Here is a 19,540-nt window from a genome sequence, read left to right as displayed (position 1 = left end):
AAAAGTATTGGTGTGGAACATCGTTCAGTGTGTTACGATCCACAATGTTGTTTCAAAGCTTGTCATGTCCGTAAAGCAACAGTTTCCCGCCGCGATAATCTGTGCTTTGAACCCTGGAAAAACCGAACTGTTGCTTACTTGACGCCGCCGCTTCATAGAGGTTCAACCACAAACTGCACAAGTGGATTTTCTCACTAACGGTGCACAAAACACCACCTACCTAAAACAACTGTATCAATTGTCTGTTTCAATGGACAGTTCTTAGCACTTGTAGCAGTTTCTGGCCAACAAATCGCAGTCAAACCTTCCTAGGGTATCGGCTAATCCAGAATAGTTATTGTTGTGATGGCACAAAGCTTCTCTCCATTAAAAAAAGCAAAGGTACCAGTGCTGTTCCACCCAAGAGTAAAGTACTTTCGAATCGATAGTCTGTACAGAAGTTTGGCTTCCGCACAGACCAATTCAATTTTGACATCTGCATCTATTCCACTTAACTTTTCATATCAAATCATCTATGCTATCCAGAACTTCCAGAACTGACGGTACCTACTTCAGTGAGCTCCTAACCTACTCTGATTAGGTTTCCCATAATCAGTGATGGACCATTTCTAGTTGCATATCTCCCTGTGGTTACTAGAGCCTTTATAGCACTGGTTTCTAACATCCTTGTTTTTGTTAGTAGTGTGAACGGATTTGAAAATTTTTCAAAGGAGATTTGTTTCTGTATACTAATCAGGAACGCCATAAGCATCTGCAATCTTTCACATGCCCATCAATATGAAAACAACGTGAAAAAGAGTGATTCGCGCGTGCATCGGACTGCCACAAGCTGATGGAGTGGTGTCAGTTGCATTCAACCGTACACTGACAACCATTTCAAGGCTCGTCGTGAAAAATCGAGGAGAGATAAGTAAAGGCTACAGATGAACCTGTCAGCTTGTTGCATGGTGGTTGCTTTGTTCCTCTCTCAACACCATCCAGGTTTGATAATGTTCACCTGAAGCAGTCTATGCCCCGAAATCTTTTCTTCGAAAGCATCCCCTAGATGGGAGGTCATTATTGAGAAGGTGTAATCTATCTTCTATCCCTGCAGCCGAAACGTGAGGTACGCCGAGGATCGACTGCCAATTTCATTAAGATTAATATAGCTTGAAAAGACAACCCGGACCTAGAATTAAGCACATTATTGCAGGGTTAACATTCCGGTAGACAAAAAGGAATCAACACTCGGCAGATCCGAATGGACAACGTTGTTTTACTCAACGATGATTTCTCCTGGTCGTTAAAAGTCACACAGGACACTTTCGGTTCTTTTGAACTAGGATACTGTTTACCGAACCATGCGTCAAGGTCAATATGTAGCTCATTCTTATCTATGACGAGTTTTTTTTGTGTTCACCGAACCTTGGTTACTCGATGGGGAATCTATTCGACAGAATCACTCGCCAAATGTACATCCCTGTTGCGCGGTCGCGGAGGGAATCCCGTAACACGTCTTCTCCGCACATTAACGTATATGCATCCGCAGGCTAGATGTCCAACTTGTGAGGGACGGTTCGCGTAGCTCCCAGATATCGTCCTGTTGAACGGACTTCCCCGCCGCTCAATTTCTATGAGGGGATTTTTCATCCAAAGTACACGAGAATGCCGCTAGATTCAGACGAACTTAGTCTGCCTATTTACGTCTCTACTCCATGTTTTGGCGTCCGTTGTGCACTTCGTCATCTCAGGATGGTAAGGAAATAATAGGTCGCTGAGATACCTACTCCCTGACTTTACAGCTATTCTCGCAAGTCTTGATAAACGTAATTTCCTTGGACTACTTTCCGGGAATGTCCTTGACCATGATGCTTTTAATGTTTTATATGTTTCGATGGGTGAATGCAATCCACCCACGATTGAAATGACTCTTCCCACTTGTTCGCGTTATACGAAGCGCTTTTCTGTTTACTGATCAGATGGTAGTTGATTAATAAACAATAGGCCCAACCGAGAAACCACAAGTGGTTTTCTATCCCGTCTCGTGTGCTCATTTGTGTCAAAGATCCGTTATTATCGTCCTGAGCTGTAGCAGTCACCTATGTTCTGGGCTTCAGGCTCTTCCTAGCTTCAGAATAACTTGGTTAGCATAACGATCCGCGCTGTCTAAACTTCCTTCAATTGCAGAGCACTATTACTAGCCGATAAACTGTTTCCGAACAGTGTTATTTTATCCATATTCACACCTGATTCAAACACCGTGAAGACATCTTCAGCTATATGATCTGGTCAAGTTTTTGTTCTGGCTGGGGCCCTACAGAATAGCTGAATATCTGTGCATCTTGCCTTATGTAACAGACGCATCCTGATGGAGACTTAGGCGTTTCGTGAATATGGGCCCAACACACGTTGTGAAAACGAAGATGGAGTATTCGGACCAGACATCGATTCGTTGAGGGTAGAAGCACAAACATGTGCATGAGGAATGAAAAGGAACTCATTAAGGCTCTGTCCATTCACAATATATTGGTGCTTCGGTCTTCCGGAAATTAGTTAAAACACTGCACTCAACTGGTGCTGAATCCGTCAATGCGCTATCTAACTCTAACATGGAAAAGCCCGATATTCGCTCACCGGCGGAGCTCTTAACGTCACAAACCAGACAAGAAAAATGGCTAGTCAAGGTGGGGACACGAAGAAACTCAAAATTACCACTATCATACATTGACCTGTCGCAGATGAGCAAAGCCTTTTTCTGAGGTGGAAACCTACAGCGTCGAGATCAACACAGGCGAATGTATACCACAGCTGTTTGAACTAGAGGAACGGAATGAGGCAAGCGTCAATAGATAGGCACCATTCAACTGCATCCAAAAAATAGCTTTGAGTAATTATCATGTATTTTTATACATATGTACGACTACAGAGACGACACGTACCAGAATTTTGAAACCCAACCCCGAACACGACAATAACTGGATGTGTTCTGTTTAAACGTCAAATGTATGTCACCAGCATGCGTTGTTTCAACCAAACGCCACTCTAGCGTCCATTGCGTGTCAAGTTGTTGTAAAACAAATGACTGTCCTATCCAAACGGGAAGTGGTTATGCTAGGAAAATCACAACTTAGGGTACTCCGTCCGCAATGGACAGAATATTTTAGCCTTAGACAGCACAGCATTGGAAGCATGGTTTGAAAGCCGGGAAAAAGTCGATATCCAGATGTGGTATTCTGCCAGTGAATGCGCTATAGAAACGCAAATGCTCGGTGCCCGTAGCTAGCCATCCACAGACCGTTCCCATAGTTGTAACACAGGCGGTCCTAGCCCATCCTCGGAAAGTGCTCCCATCAAACAGCATTTGAGTTCTTGGGACAAGATGACTTACACCAACCAACACAGAAAGCGGAAGACAATGAATAGAGTGAAGTTTATTAGTTCATCTGAGGAGCGAAAATGTATAAATGCATGTAATATGAAAATTATGACCAGATGGTCATCAAATACTTCTGGTAAACAACAAGATGACGATAGAGTAAGCGATGGGAGTATAAAAAACTGGTGGACTAAAAATAGCAATCACGAGTTATGCGTCGATGAAGAATAACTTTTCCTTGGAGCTGCAGAGCTTCCTTGAGAGTACTCGCTCGCTTTTGCATCGATATCTTTGAAAGGGATATGAAGATAAAGCGAAATATCCATCAAAATATTGAAAGGGCGATAGTGAATCTAACTTGACCTCATGATAATTCCCCCGTTCATTTGCTCATTCCGCCTATGTACTTTTGATCTACAAGTCCTTAACTTATCTGCACTTGCCACCCACCTTGGAGCTAAGATCTTCTCGCCCGACACTCGTGAATAGGTGAATGTGCGCAGATGACCTACTTACCCGTGCGCTTGCTGAGCCAGTCTTGACTTGTTTTCTTATGAGTCCGTGTGATCGCAGCGTCAACGGAAATCACGAGACTATCGTCGGAATGGACAGGTGCAACTCACACTGCTGAGCCAACGATCCGCTCGCCTCTGTTGGGTGTGCGGACGTTGACATTGAAATGTGCCGGTCAGTGACAGACTTGTGCACTTGTTGACGCTACGAACCTGGACAATTGAGGTTGGTTGCATACAACTGCTTACCCTTGTGTAAATAGTATCGTAGAATTTCGAACACAATTCTTCCTTTTGATATTCGGGATTGTCGAACCTACGCATAACTCGAATTTCCGTATCGGGAACCTTAACAAGTGACTTGTTTAAAAAAAGTACACTCATGAATGGTGGTCGTCTGTGGGAGTCATGAATTCATATCAAACCCGAACTACACGATCAGAAACTGCAACTGGTATGCTGATAGTGTTCCAGCACTTAACACTTTCAAGCACTATACAAATATGAGGAGGATGCTGCGAATCTCAAACTACGGGTTTGACTATTTGTCGCGTGCCTCAAACGTGGCACACCATTTATTTCATATTACTTATTATGCGGCTAGTAGCAATAAATAAGCTGAAAATTAAAAGACCAGTGGTGGATTAAACTGATGCCCAAGTCCAGCAAGCGATTACATGTCGACTGGCAATTTCCACACAAAAACCTTACACCTGGAACTAATACCAGAAGGCATAAAAGGCTGAGAATAGGGATGATGAAGTTCAAAAACTCAAAATGCGTTTGGTTTTTGGAGATAAACTACTCAAGAACGTCAGGGGAAGTAACATTGCAACCATTAGTGGGTTAGATCGACCATGTAAATCCAAAGATTGAGACAAGCTAATAACCTGTAAGCTGCAAAGGATCACTGCCATGTACCATTGGATGGATAGCCTCATACGTTGTTGGTTGTACACATGACGCACTCAGATAACGTTCGGAATGCCAGTGATGTTAAACAAAAAATGCAACCCACTGGAATTTTGACGCGTGACAGCTGCCATCGATGAAATACAGGTAACATGGACTTTGAAAGAACCAAAAGAAGAGTAAAACGGATCGCAAAGTTGGCAAAAGGTCGTCTAGGGCTCTTCGGTAGCCTTGCAGGATCATTAATTGTGACTAGAGGTGCATGCACACAAGTTGTGTTAGGCAGGTCTGGTAAACGATAAAGAACCTGGGTAGGTATGTAGTCTTAGCAGGTACGGGCAGTAAGTTTACTTTAGTGGATAGAACACCGTCGAATGGCAGTGAACAGTCTGTCAATAGTTTGCCAAGATTGAAGGAAAACGTGAGCACAACCCAATTATTGCTGTGAGGCGAGTAAACGCACGAGACACTTCCGCGTTGGGACGGAGAGGGATACTAAGGGACGCGAAGTGAAAATAAATACGTGCTCTGGGAGTGCGGTAGTACTGGTCGTACTGCTCATTCGAGAACAGAATGACTGGACAGTATCAAAGACGAGGAGAATGGAGAACGATTCGTAACAGCGGTCCAACACAGAGTAGAAAATAGTAGCTGCCAAACAGACGCAACTGTGCATCGAACACAAGTGGCACCGGACGAAAGAGATATTTTCCAGATAATCCTCGCCATTTAAAAAGATTATAAAAAAGAGGATATGAAGTCCACACTCTTAGTTTTTATTGAAAGGGGTGAAATTAGGACGTCATTAATAATTTCGATACTTTTGCCTCTAAACGAACTCACACAAGTAGCTATCCGCATTGGCGTTTATTCTGCATCTTTTAGACTTGCCAGGGAGATTCGATGGTTTGTGTGTGAGCACCGGTCGTTGGGTCCACAAAGTTTTCGGTATGATTAACTGTTTTATGAGTATAATTCATGTCAATCGTCGTTTCAGTTTCTTGGTAAGATGCCCACATATTGGAGATGATGAATGAGCCGGGAGCGATGTAGGCCTGGATTGTGTCCATCAAAGTGGCCGCAGTTCGATCTGGCACTGCATACATGAACACCTATTTAGTTTCCCTGCAGATCCTTCCGAAAATCCACTGCTGGAGAAGGACTCGCCCTGCGTGGTTTTCACAGCGAGATATTAGCGTCTCATCGATCTCGACGTGCAGACTTGGGCCGCTGATAACTGTTGGAGTCTGCAAAAGCCACCAGGCGCAAACTTCGTGAATAAAGTTCCTCCAGTCAACAGCGGTCGTGTGGCTAATAGATAATTCCTCTAAGCAGAATTTGGTCTTTGCAAAATTTTTGGGCCAACAATGAATGAATAGAATTACTGTCCTGAACTCCATCCTAGACAGCTCCAGCCAAGTTCCGTTTCGAAGACCGATCTCTTGCCGACACTGTCGGGCATCACACCTCCACCTGTCAGAAACAGTTGAAAGTGTCATTTGGTGCCCATTGTTGCATAAATGTTGCTGATGGATCACTCCGTGACTTTGCAAAAAACCTATTGCCATCTCCTTGTCATGAACGAGAGTTGAAAGCGTCAGAAAGTTTATTTAAGGTTTTGCACAAAATGAGCCTAGATGCGGATATTGAATTGTTTTCACCAAAAATAGGTCAAGGTTGTGTGCGTACACTAAGTTGGGGCTGGCAAAAAGTGGCGGGGCTTAACTTTTCGCACATGCACTTTTTGCATTAGTGGCGGGCCTATCTAGAAAAGATCCGACAAAAGCAGCATGGGAGGTGAAGCAGGTCGATAAGATGCGTGTTTCGTCAATTGAAACGAAATAACCCTCGGCTTGGAAAGACATCTGCCACCCAATTAGACGAATCCGCACAAGAAATCACGTTTTCACACCAACCACAGAAGACGAGGGGGGTGTTTACGAATAGCAACCTGCTTAAGGAGAAAGCCGGCCAGCTGGAACATGGCTTTTGCTCTTGTGGTAATCAATCCCCAGTCCATCCAAATCAATCCAATAATATGGCTGAGGTGGAGCATACTTGAACCTGAGATGCGTCACATTCAAAGTGCTTCCTTGTTACAGAATGTCTCTGGGATAAGAAGGGCACAGGGACACAATGCAACACAGCAGGAATCCAGGACTTGACGGAGAATTCCAATACGAGCCCAAAACCCTCGCCGATCGCGACCGTGAAAACAGAATGGAAGCATGCTCAAAGTATGGCGCAAGGGAAATGTGTGAAGAAATGGTTGTAAAGACAGCCAAAAAAACAATTGGTGGAAGAGCGAGTCAATGACACAGCATTGCTTAATGAAATGATTTGAATGGTTACATTTCAAATCAACTGATACCAAGTTAACGGCGATAAAATTAAACATAATACAGGAGATGCACTAGAGACAAGTTTGGAACTCGCGGCGGAACGGGGGAAAAGAACATCCAATGTACCATATAAGTGTTTAACACACGGGATCTCTTCTGCTCTTTCGAACGACACATGAGCCTGCAACAAGCAATTTTTGCACATATTCTGCGAAGCCACTATGAAGTGGGAAATTTTGCCTCAGTGAGAGTGTACTTACTACTGTAGGTTGAAAAAGAGCCTCTACTGTGAACTGAGAGGGACTAGTTCGAAATATACGGGGACCGATATGCCTGCGCTGAGGTTGATAACGTCATATAACAGTGTGGAGATACTTCCCGACCTAATTAGGACTCAAAAGGTGATGAACCAGCGACGTCGATGGAAGCGTGATGTAGGCTGATATTTACCATTCTCAATAAATTACATTAAGATATAATTAGATTTAGGCATTTTTCATGCGTGCGTGGACAATGTCAGTGAGTGGATCGAATCTGAAATGAGTTTGCCATGACTACGTTCGTGTCTCGTGAAACATGCAAGAATTCCATTCACTCGTATACACTGCCCTACGGCGGAGAAAGATCAATCAGCTCCAATAATATCTCGGATGGATTCTATCCATACAGCATGATCAGCAGCGGGGTCCGAAGACAACGTTAACCAGATTCTCTTCCCCTGTTTGGCCCTGTAGGCCACATGCAGATCAAGTAGTTCGACATCGGCCTTAACTGTATGCAGCCAAGTTTCAACTATCCTTCGGTACGACGGCGCCATTGTGAGCAGAACGGTGGCAACAAAGGGCATGAATAATTCCGAGCTGATTTCCACAGGACGTGCGCCAACTACTCTAGGGCATAGTAAGTCATAACATCGGTCTCTGACACTATCATTGGATACGTCCCGTTCCAACGCACTTTCAAACATTTCTAGCCTTCGATAGTCGAGAATTCGGGTGTACGTCAGTAAGGATCGGACGGTTACAATGCACACGGAGCTTCTTCCGAGAGCTGACCTTCCACAGAATGGCGTGAAGCTGCATGAACGTCTTCCTGGCGTCGTCGACGAGAACATTTCTACACTTCTATGGGACATTAACCAGGACGACGATATCATAGCGTAATCATTCGGTGAGGTTTGCTGGTACTCCAGGGAAGCCTCTGAAGGTGAGCGACACTATCCAGTCAGTCACGACGTTGGGTACGAAAGCAAACAGTCCAAAGTTGAAAACAGACTCTTTCGCATACACTCGGATACGGGTTTTTGTACCTTAGTAGTAGGAGCTCATGATAATCAGCAGCTTATCTGACACGCCATCAAGTTTCAAGACAGACCACCGACATTCACTACTAACTGATGCGAATGGTGAGCGGAAGTCAGTGAAGCAAGTAGTGGTCGACTGCTGGAACTTGTAACGGACTTCCAAAACACTGCGCAGAGTGACCGTTGGTCGACACAACCCCTCTTGCATGGAAGTCTCGCTCATTCGGTCTGATATGAAACGATTTCTCGATTTCCTGAAACAGCAAAGTAGCAATAGTGCAATATCTATCAGGCTGATGCCCCCGTAGTTCTCACAAACTGTTGTATCACCTTTTTGGATATCAGTAGAGTACAGTGGTACTGTAAGCCACCATGTACACTCCCCGTATTGTGGAGAACAACCTATAAGAAGGGTCGATGACTGCTGGAAAACTGGCTCTGTAGATTTCCGCCGGGAAATCGTCTCCAGCTGGGGACTTTTGTAATCTATCAGCTCGATTGCCTAGCGTTTTTCGACTCAAGGGCGTCGCAAATGACGTTGCATAGCGTGCAGGTCTGTGGTGGCTGGTTGAATGGACGATTGAGTAAAGAGCTGAAGTGTTCAGTCCATCTCTTCAGCTTCCTCCAAAAGTCCGTTATGGGTTGATTTTGATGAAGTGCAACTGATCAGCTGAAAGAGTGAAAGCAATTACCAACTTTTGCAGCTTTCTCAAGTTAGAATCCATTTCTGACCAGTAATTCATAAGGTCTTTCCAAGCTGAGCAAGAGACCTGGCGAAACAAGCGGTGGAAATTGGAATACAGGATGGCCTTCTGAAAGAGATGGATGGTCCTTGTGCAGAGCCAGTCTTTGTGCAATCGCGGTGTGAACCCAAGATTGAATGAGGAGCCTGTAGTATGGATATCTTTAGATAGGACCAGGACTCTTCGATGGATATTCGTTAAATTCGCGGAAATAGTAACTTGATGGCTGCTGATCATATCCGAGAGTTGAAGACACCTTCCGGGATTTTTGAAGCCACTCACGTTGATCCGTTTGTGCCCGCGGTAAGATGAAGTTTCAGACAGATACGTACAGGGATATGGTCTGAACCGAATTTATCCTTGGTTTCAGTTTCATGGTAGGACCTACAGTCTTCAACAGATAATGCCTATCGGGCTGTTGCTAGGAGAGTTTACTTACGAAGCTGTGCAGCCGTCATTGAACTAAAAGATGAGCAGATACTTTAAACATCGCGAGTCGATTGAAGGAGGCAAAATTGAACAGCCGATGCTTTTTTTACAACGTTGTCCTGAACAGAACTTTCCAAAGATGTGACGGATGGCGTCGGTTGAAGCCCCAGCTCTGGATTTCTAGTCACCGGAAACCATACGGATATCGCGGTTAGGTGTACAGTTGGCCATTCTTTGTGGCTCATCACAGAAATCGCCCTCGAAGGAGAGGCCAGATGATGAAATGGGAGTGCGGATGCGATGACGGCTAGGTTCACCGGGGAGCCTTTTAAACCAGCTGTTGTAATCCTCCCAGGAGACTAACGCGTTTTGGTGAACTTAGGGCCACACTATGAAGGCCTCAGTTACAATCTGGGCAGCTATGGTACAGGCATCAGGATACTTGCATCCGTGATACTTAAATGAGTTGTCAGTTGAAACCAGGAACCCACTTCTGAAAGGCATTCAATGTCAACGTGGTAGTCAAAAAGACTTCCCTCATCAAGCAGAGTAGGAGAATTCCGGCAGCCCATATGCAGTAATTTTCTGATTTTGAGGGAAGATGGGGGAGGCATAAGCTACATATTTGTAACCAAGACGATTGATATAGGAGCGCCGTTTACCGGGGACGCCGTAGTGCGAACAGAGCCTTACATATCGGAGGCACTATCTGAGTGTCACGGAACTTTGATCTTTGCACAACCAAGTGCAAAATTCTAGGCAGCAGGAAGGTGTGGAAAGCAGAACTATCGGAACATGGTCAGTCTCATCAGCTGACTCCGTCAGATCTGGCACTCGTTCGACTTTCGTTTGCTAACCCTTCCACATCCAATTGCGACCTGTAGGGCAGCAGGGTTTCATGGCCGTCGGTGACCGACACACGATTCAAACTTCAATCAGAATATGGTATCCGTTAACGATAAGTGGGAGAAAACCGGAGAAAACAAAGGTACCTCAACGTACCTTGGCCACTGACACGAGGGTGCACCGAACGCTTCAGTCGGTTTCGTTCACGTTCAAGAGCAGTTCGGAACCAAGTGCGGACATGATGTTCGACAATGCGGCGAACCGAATCCTCGTCACCTTTTTGCTTCGTACAAACACCTGGCAAAGAGATAAAAGCTGAAAATAAGCGGATCGGCAAAACAACGGCTTCCGTAACAAGAACCAATTACTTGAACGACAGCTTACGAGATCACCAAGACACCAGGTTCAACTAATAAAACAGCAATGAAACTTGCAATCCACCAAATACACGCACAGCGGCTTTCCACGTCAACCAATACTGTGTGACCCGTTCTCCAGGCGAGGCTAAACATTCCTATTTTTCAGTAGTGATCTACTATCAGCGGACCGTTGGGTAGATAATGAAACCTATCGCGATAGCTGGAGCTACTATGGTAGGTGACAGACATGTAGACGAGATTTCGCGAAAGGGATACCGTCGGTTGCAGGCGAATGGGTATATCCGTGGGTGGGGAGTGACGCAGCCACAACTGTCTATTGATGAACTTGGGAGCGAACAAATGCTGTTTCGGGAGTTCTGTTGCCAAGATACATGATGAGACACGGTTCTGCACTGCAGCTGAGGAATGGCGAAAGCAGTTGATCGAACACGCGTACAACACAGTCTAACAGTTCGGCGAGCAATGGGATTCAGAGACAAGCCTTATGTAATGTGGCACCATATGGACAACAGATCCACATAATGGAAGTTGCAATAGCGAATGTTATGTGGGTAGTAATTCTCCCCATATTAAGGTCAGTTTGTCGATGACCTAGTTGCTTAGTTAGAGGGTACAGCTGATTCCGCACCAGACTGACAATAAACGGATTAATGTGTTTCTACTAGAATTCTTTATCTTTATCTCGTCTGGTAAATCATGAGATTGTTCTCGAGGCCTAGACTTGACGTGGTCAGCTTTTACTTTCCAATTTCGTGTGCACGCGCCACGGGACCGCGAACAATCGTCATCGAGATATTTTGCAACTCCAGCTGCTACAAATGACCTAACCACATTTTCTCATTTTATCTATCGTATGAAAATCGAGCGACCCGACTATTTAGTTTGGTTATAAGTGAAGTAGAAGGTGAGATACTATTTCGTACGTTCTTAGTGATCCATCCAAGTATGTGCTTTCGAAACAACACCCTTAGGTTGCGTGGCTTCCACTGATCTGACTGTTGATATCTGCGTCAATATCCCGTTCGGAAAGCTAAGTTGCGCTGCATACTATCCTCGAAACAAATGACGACGGATGTCCGTGCGTTCACATTTCTTCACCGACTCCGGTTGTCTCCAGACCACATGTACAAGAGAAGTGCATTGCCTGCAAGACCGAGCACGCGGCAGATTCAACGGTTGTCATACCGACCGATCAAGCTAACCATGGTGCGTCCAAATCCTAGTCAATAAGCTGGATAAGTAGCGCCATGTAGACACATTCCTTAGAGAGGAATAAACATTACTCACCTAGAAAAAACATAAGGGCCACATAGTGATCGTTACGTCCCTCCCTAGTACTTTGATTCGAACCAATGCTATTCATGTCTTTCGACTGGCTCCTTTGTTGCTACAATTTTATCGCTTTCACAATCCTAGTACTTTGATTCGAACCAATGCTATTCATGTCTTTCGACTGGCCCCTTTGTTGCTACAATTTTATCACTTTCACAATGATCCCCCACCAGTCTCTTCTAGCAAGGAGTTCACTCCCGTGAAACTGATTATCAAACTGAAAATGGAAAGAGAACCTGCCCAACAGGCATCAAATATTTTTCAAAATCGAGAAACGACAAATGTCACTTGGCAGAGAAACTGGTTTCTGTCGGACTTTGGCGAGGTAGGACGTCCAAACAATCCTCGCTTTACGGGTTATTTCCAGTGCGCACTCCCGTTACTAAATAGTGAGTTTGATGGATGTGCACCTCCATGCTTATATGGAGTGTGACGAACGAATTATGAGATGAACCTTGAGGTGCGGTAATTCGCTTTATACGGAACGCCTTTGGGGGAAACTCATACCGTCTCTTACCTCGAGACATCGGCTAGTTAGGGTTACGGTCCGAAGTGAGACCAGAATAAAAAAAACTAGAGTAGAAAAGCTCGACTGACAAGTCAATGTACACGCCAGTGCGCACTGACGATGTCTCTTCGTATGGTGACCAAACGTCTGCCAGTTCCACGAACAGATCGGATACTACCTGATCAACAGCCACCTGGCGCACGCAGCCTTCCACCATTCCGACACATTGCCACCCAGAGTTCTTCACCTAACTTGTGTTAAAAAAGACCACATAATGGTATAACGGAGTCCAAATCCACTTCACACCTGGGCCTATACACAGCTATGCGAGATGGTTAAACGAAATGTGATTTGATAGCACAAGTCTTCCGATGAGTGATTTGAGTAATCTTCACTATGGTGAGCAAACATCTGTGTCTGGAAGTCGACAAGCCCCCGCGAATAGGTAGCGCCACGTGCGGTCTGCACTGAGCCGCATACACAGCCAACTGGACTATTTGTATCCGGAGTGAACCCAAGGGAGGGAGAACAGGAAAGGTTAGTTTTAAAGCCACCAGCAAGCTTTACTGACGACCGGTAATTTTCAAAGTAGGTGCAGCTGAACAGTTCAGCTGTGGTATCATTTCGGTGCCTAACCGTCGTGCCCTCCAAGAGAACCACGAGGGCTGGGATACCACCAGGTTGCCGAGGCCTAGACAGGGGAAATTGAGAGGCAGAGGTCGGGTTCGAACCATGGACGTTCCGGTCAGTAAATTCGCGCTCTAACCACCAAGCTATCTCGTCCCTCGTATATCCGAAGGGTAGCCTGGTAGGCCACACCATCAACGAGGTGCACTAAAGGCACACACGTGGCTGGCTAGCGTTATCAGTTGTTCAAGTTGGTGCGGCCACAAAAAAGTAACTAGTAGCACCACTGTAAGTGATCTTCAATATACTGGTTACGATGGCGTCGTGGGTCTAAAAGATCAACACCGACAGATATCCAGAGACAGTTGAACTGCGAGTGGACTTACCCGCCACACACAGGGAATCTTCTATAGAGTAACTGATTTGATTGTTTATTAGAAATGACTGCTCTAGGGAGGCATTACATACCTAAAGTGATGAAATATAACATCTTCGTTATTAATTCACTCCGCACAACACGGAAACGAACTTTTTGCGTGATCTTTTATACACAACAACAATAAAGTTTGCATGACAAGGAAGACCCGTGGGTAAAATTTTCACACATCGACAACTTACGGCAAATCAGCTCGAAAGTGTTTGAATGCTGCAAAGCTTTTTTGTTATTCAATCCGGTCCAGTTGATGTGGAGGGTGAGTGGATACATAAACATGTGTTCCAACACGTTCTTTACCAGGCGCTCGACTGAATTGCCTCCAATGGAGTTCAGGCGTTCCAACTGGGGCATGGTCAACGGGTGATAAGAGTGTAGAAATCTCGTGAGACGGAAGCATGACAAAGAAATGGGATCACCTAGTCGACACTCCTGGAGTAAACAGTTTCCAACGAATTGCGTGAATAACTCAAGGGCTTGTCAGTGTTTTCTTTATCGTACAAAGCTACCATGTAACCCACATAAAATGAAGGAACTGAATTACTTTAGGTTGCTGAGGCCTAGACAGATGTCAGGGATGGACTTACCCGTGAACGTTTCCATCAGAAGCACGTTCTCAGCAAACTCAACGCAAACCGGGGTCCCTAGAGGCCCGAGATCGGAATGGAGATTATATCGTCCAATCGGTAGTTAGAAAAGCCTAATGATATTACCCAACCGCATAGTCGTCGGTGCTAACACACCAGAGCAGTCGCTTTCAATGTGTGGTCACTCACATAAACCCGCATCGAAATAATGAACGCTTTGACCGACATCTTTACCAACGTGGTTTGCATTGGAAAGATGTGTGATTTCCCCCTATCTTTATCCTCTATTGTGCGTGGACAGAAACATTTGCTGTACCTAAGTGCATGGCTACAGCTGATGCAAGGACCACTGTTTGGAGAGTTGTCAATTGAAATAAAAATCGTTTAGCTGTAGCACCCTTTCGGTGCCTAGCTTCCATACCACCCGAAGAAAGCACAAGGGCTGAGATACTGCCAGGTTGCTCAAGCCTAGACAGGGAAAGTCGAAAGGCAGGGGTCGGGTTTGAACCACGGACGTTCCGGTCAGTAAATTCGCGCTCTAACCACTGTTTGGAGATACTCCTTAATGAAAAAAGCTAGTGGAGAAAAAGTAGAAATGCACTAAATCATGTTTTTGTAAATCCATTGTCCCGATTAATCGCTGACTCGGAATGGGTTAATTTTTACTGAAAAAATAAACAAGTGCCGAGAGTGGACAGATTATATCCGAGTTCGGGAGAGACTAAGGAGAGCTTGCGTAATGCGAACTGACGGTGAATAGATCTGACTGGCAATTAAATTTCACGTCCATCAAGAGTGTCCCTGTTCAAAGGAGATATGATGGAAACCATTGGTCGTAATTTGACGCTTCGCACTTCACCATGAGATGTTGTTATCGGTGTTCCGTACAGTGACTGGCTTCATTGTATACGTTGGTCCAACATAAACGGTAACCTCCTAAAGGGTCCACTTCCTTCGGGCTTCACGAGCCTTAATGGTGGTTGGTTGAGTAAAACACCGACATACCATAGGACCAGCGAAGTTAGCGAGACCATTTCCAGATCGAAATTAAGAAATGTCAAAACCAACTGCTACGGTGGCTGATGCTTGTCCAGTTCACGTTGACTTTGACCATAATGGCTATCTAAGATGCGCATTATTGGAGGTGACATTTGATTATTGAGCGCAATTCAAATAGGAACGATAAGAGGACTTGTCTAAACTATATTCAAAACCAGGGAACGTACAAACGAGAGCATGTTCGTTGATTGATTTAGTTGTCCAAACTGTTGTGAGAAACACGTCGAAAGGCAAGGCTTTCTTCACACGAAATGTGAAAGTATACGGAGCAGCGAACACATAGGTCAGGAGGCTTGGTGTAGGACACGGTTTTTATGGAAGGCTTTATTAAGTTTTTTTGCACTATGGTACAGTTATGTGGCTGCACTGGACCAGCTGACCACTTCCTTAAGAAACTAAGTGAGGCTACTGCTGGTATTGTCAATCATGGGATGCACTCTGTCTGGATTTTCTTCAGAAGTGGCGAACACATGAAAACACGGTCAAGACAACACTTTTTCCTGCACTAGTCAGATGCCTGTAAAACCAATCATGAACTTTCTATTCTATCTTCGTTCTACAGGCCAGTAGCTCAGTGAGTAATATCGCAGACTTCTCTGTAGATGATCTCTGCAGCGTCTGGTTCAAGTCTTAGTGTTGCACACAGTCTGTTTGGTCAGTAAAGATGTAGAAGACACCATGAACGTCACTTTTAATTATTTGACTGAGGAATCGTCGGAGTGGCAGCTGAAGTAGCCGAATAACGCAGTGCCACTAGAAGTTTCAAAAACTGCCTGGTTTGAATGATTGTGGTGCACATCCGGGATTCTTGTCGAAATCCACGTCTATTGGGGAGTACAGTTGACCTAATATGGATAAATGAGGCCACAGGTGTTCAGTGATCAGTGAGAATGCGGTAGTGCCATTGCTGCACAGTGAAAATAGCCTGGTTTTTAGTAGTGTTGATTGGCAGCTCAATGGAGCTCCTGAACTAAATGACGTGATGAAGACCAGGTTAAAAACTTATAAAATATCACCTTGTAATGTATAATACTAATAAATAATAAAGGTTTAGCCGTAATACACAATTAGCGGAGAGGTGCAGTGTCCACGGGTGATTGAAAAGCTGGGGTTGGTTTCGGATCAAAGACCCTTCCGCGAGTAGTTTTGCATCTAAACTGCAGAGCTACCTTCAGCCGCTAAGAAAAAGTATTGTCAGGATATACAGCCCAAAGATAGGGACTTAAATGAACTACCATCCAGACGGAGCATCCCTACTGAGGTTCGATGATGTGAGTCATCGTGCGGCAATCACTGCGGCCACTCAAGAGGCAGTAATAACAGAATAATAAGCACTCAGCGGTAGGACATTTTCAGCGCAGGACTGTCACGTAATTAGAAGGAGGCACGAGGACCTGTCCAAGCCTAGATAGTAGTTGAGATGCAGCGGCTGGGTTCGAACCATGGACCTTCCTATCTGTAAGTTAACCCCTTAACCACGGGGCTATCGCGAGCGGCAGTGCTACCAGAACGCTGGGGAATTTCATACGGTAACTAGGTGTCCCGCAAAACGTCACACACATCAAACGACAGGACTTCAAAAAGGCAAGCGTTATGTCACCATATATGGCCACATATACCAGTGGTATATAAAGCCAAGACAAGCACCGATTGCAATCGAATAGCGTACAAACCCATTAGGGACAAATCATGAGACCCTGATATCTTGTAAACTGCAGTCGAGCGGAAAGGCTACGAGAGTGTACGAGAGGAGACTTTGAATGATGCTGGTGACACCATACCACACAGGAACTCTGATGACCCTTATATCACTGCATAAGAAGCAGACCCCAAGAGTGACTAACAGATTTAGAGGCAGTCAAATGCATCATTCTGTCTGCTGTCCCCATCATTAAGGTTACTTTCTTTTAACCTTGAAGGGGCAAGGAACGAAGAGACAAATTTTACATATTTTCCAAAAACCACTTATGTTCCCGTTCAGACAGTCTGGCGTTTGCACGTTATACATACAGCTAAGGCGAAGCCAAAACATTCAAGTGAATGATAGAAAACTGGTTCCTCATCGCGAAGACCAACCACATGAACGGCAGTGGACACTTCTACAAGAAAGGCTAAGGAATTTCGGATGCACCCAGTGTGAAATCGCAAAGTGATTTATTGATAGATCGTCGAAACCCACAATCCAAACCTTATCCTAGACAACAAAACCTCAAAATCTTCTCAATTGGCTGCTCAACCGGTTATCAACCTTATATGATTTAGGTGGTTAAGAAAAGGTAGACACACGTTAAAGAAGGTAGTTTGTACAGACTGAAGAAGTGAAACAGCACCAACCGGGTCCCAAAACACGAACGACATTCATAAAAAAACAGGATTGCATCTTGTGACAGCGAAACTCAAACAACATTAGGAAGGCTTACCAGTCTATTGAAACTTGTCTCGTTGGTCAGTTCATATTCTAGTTGGTCGAACTCCGTGACAAGTTTCAGTGGGAATTCAATATTTGGTCCAGTAAATCTTCCACGTTTCTGCGGAACTGCAGGGACATGAGCAGTCGGTTTAGCTGGTGCTGGTGCCGGCGCCACTGATCTTACCACCGGAGCGGTGGTCACCGTTGGTGACTGAACTGGTTGAGAAGCTGAAACCTGTTTGCTTTCCATTGGCATATCGGGTCGGGACCGACAAAGCAAAATGGTAAGTTTACGATCGAGCTCTTGTTGTTTGGCCATTGATTCATCTAATTTGATCAACAAAGTCTCCAGCATGTCAGCTGAATAGGAGAAGCAGGAATTAGCAAACTGATGGGCAAAACGTTTTTACTTACCAACAAAACTTATTGGCAACGAAGCGTCATCCGTTCGGCTGTTGGGAGGGGGGGCAGGTGGTGGAGAAGATGCATGGTTTACATCCACCGGCGATAGTTTTGTGTCCTGACTCCGGGACTGTTGAGGCACCGGTATCACATTTGTTATTGGTATTCTGAAACGGCGTTTTGGACTCGCTTGTTCATTATCTGATGTGTCTGCCTCCAAGACCTCTATTAGTCTGCCAAGATGACCCATTGTTGGAAGAGAACAACATACCGAACAGGTCTCTTGCAGTTCCTGCTTGGACGCTGTCGAATCATTTTGGATTGTTAGTTGCTAGCTCGAACACCTGCAACTAAAGGAGGGCAGCAATAGTGTGCTGAACAAGCGTAGCCGGACATCATATTTGTAGACAAAAATCAACGCTGGCAGCCAAATAGGTTCAACGTCCAGTGACCGTAAACGGTGGGCGAGAAAGAAAAGTACGATGGAAATTTTACGTGATATTGGGTTCTGAGAAGAGTGTGTTTGTGAAATGTGGGCGGCAGGATACTCAGACCGAATCAGGACAACCAAAGTGACCCACACTAATGCTGCATGAATACAGAGGAGGGTAAGGGAATCCAGGCTTGATGGCATGGCACACCAAATAACACAGGCAAGTACCGCAATCTAGTGGTTGATGTCTGACGGTTATGGGGAACAGAAAATCTAAATCACATTTCAGATGAGTAGCACGGTGGACCGCATTAGATGAGACCAAAAATACAAGTATTTCGAGTGAAAGGATGCGAAAGTCAGAGAGCTGCAGAAGCACGCAGAACCTAGACCAGCTCACTGTCACTATTTCGGTGTATACATGACGCTTAGGGGCGAGATGGCTCAAGTGATTAGAGCGCGAATTTACTGACCAGAAGGTCCGTGGTTCGAATTCCTCTGTCTAGGCTTGGGCAACCTGGCAGTATCCCAGTCCTCATGCTTCCTTCGGGTGGCATGGCAGCTAGGCACCGGAAGGGTGCTACAGCTGAACACTATACATGACGCATGACTCGAAAGAGGACAGAGACCGAGGATACCACCACGTACCTCCGGTATCAGGGCTGACTCAAGATAGCCTGTTAATTATGACGCGAACTGCTGAGTTCCGATCGCTCCCATTTAGACTTGGGCAGCTTGGAAGTACCAGTCCATGTGTTTCCTTCGGGATGCATGGCATCTGCGGACCGACAGGCTGCGACAACGGAAGGTTTGATTTGAACAGAGGTCCGGCGATGTCACGTCCTGGTAATTCAACTGTCCCGAACGAGCGTATGGGCCGCTGCAACCGCCGGAGGTAACATATGTCGCATAGGTGCTTAAGCAGAA

General features: G+C 45.2%; 1 protein-coding gene across 1 annotated transcript; it reads left to right on the top strand.

Annotated features, from left to right (window-relative positions):
- Positions 1 to 13,932: 13,932 nt before the first annotated feature.
- Positions 13,933 to 19,216, top strand: T265_06358 (hypothetical protein; the record flags this gene model as incomplete). The annotated part of the gene is made up of 3 exons (XM_009171599.1): positions 13,933 to 13,981; positions 14,704 to 14,830; positions 19,120 to 19,216. 3 exons carry the CDS (start codon positions 13,933 to 13,935, stop codon positions 19,214 to 19,216), a joined length of 273 nt encoding a protein of 90 aa, XP_009169863.1.
- Between the last annotated feature and the right edge of the window lie 324 nt (positions 19,217 to 19,540).

This window comes from Opisthorchis viverrini (genome assembly GCF_000715545.1).
Source record: "Opisthorchis viverrini unplaced genomic scaffold opera_v5_126, whole genome shotgun sequence".
In the NCBI taxonomy this organism is placed as follows: domain Eukaryota; kingdom Metazoa; phylum Platyhelminthes; class Trematoda; order Opisthorchiida; family Opisthorchiidae; genus Opisthorchis; species Opisthorchis viverrini.
The sequence above is the reverse complement of the archived record's forward strand: the minus strand, read 5'-3'. Positions and strand labels throughout refer to the sequence as shown.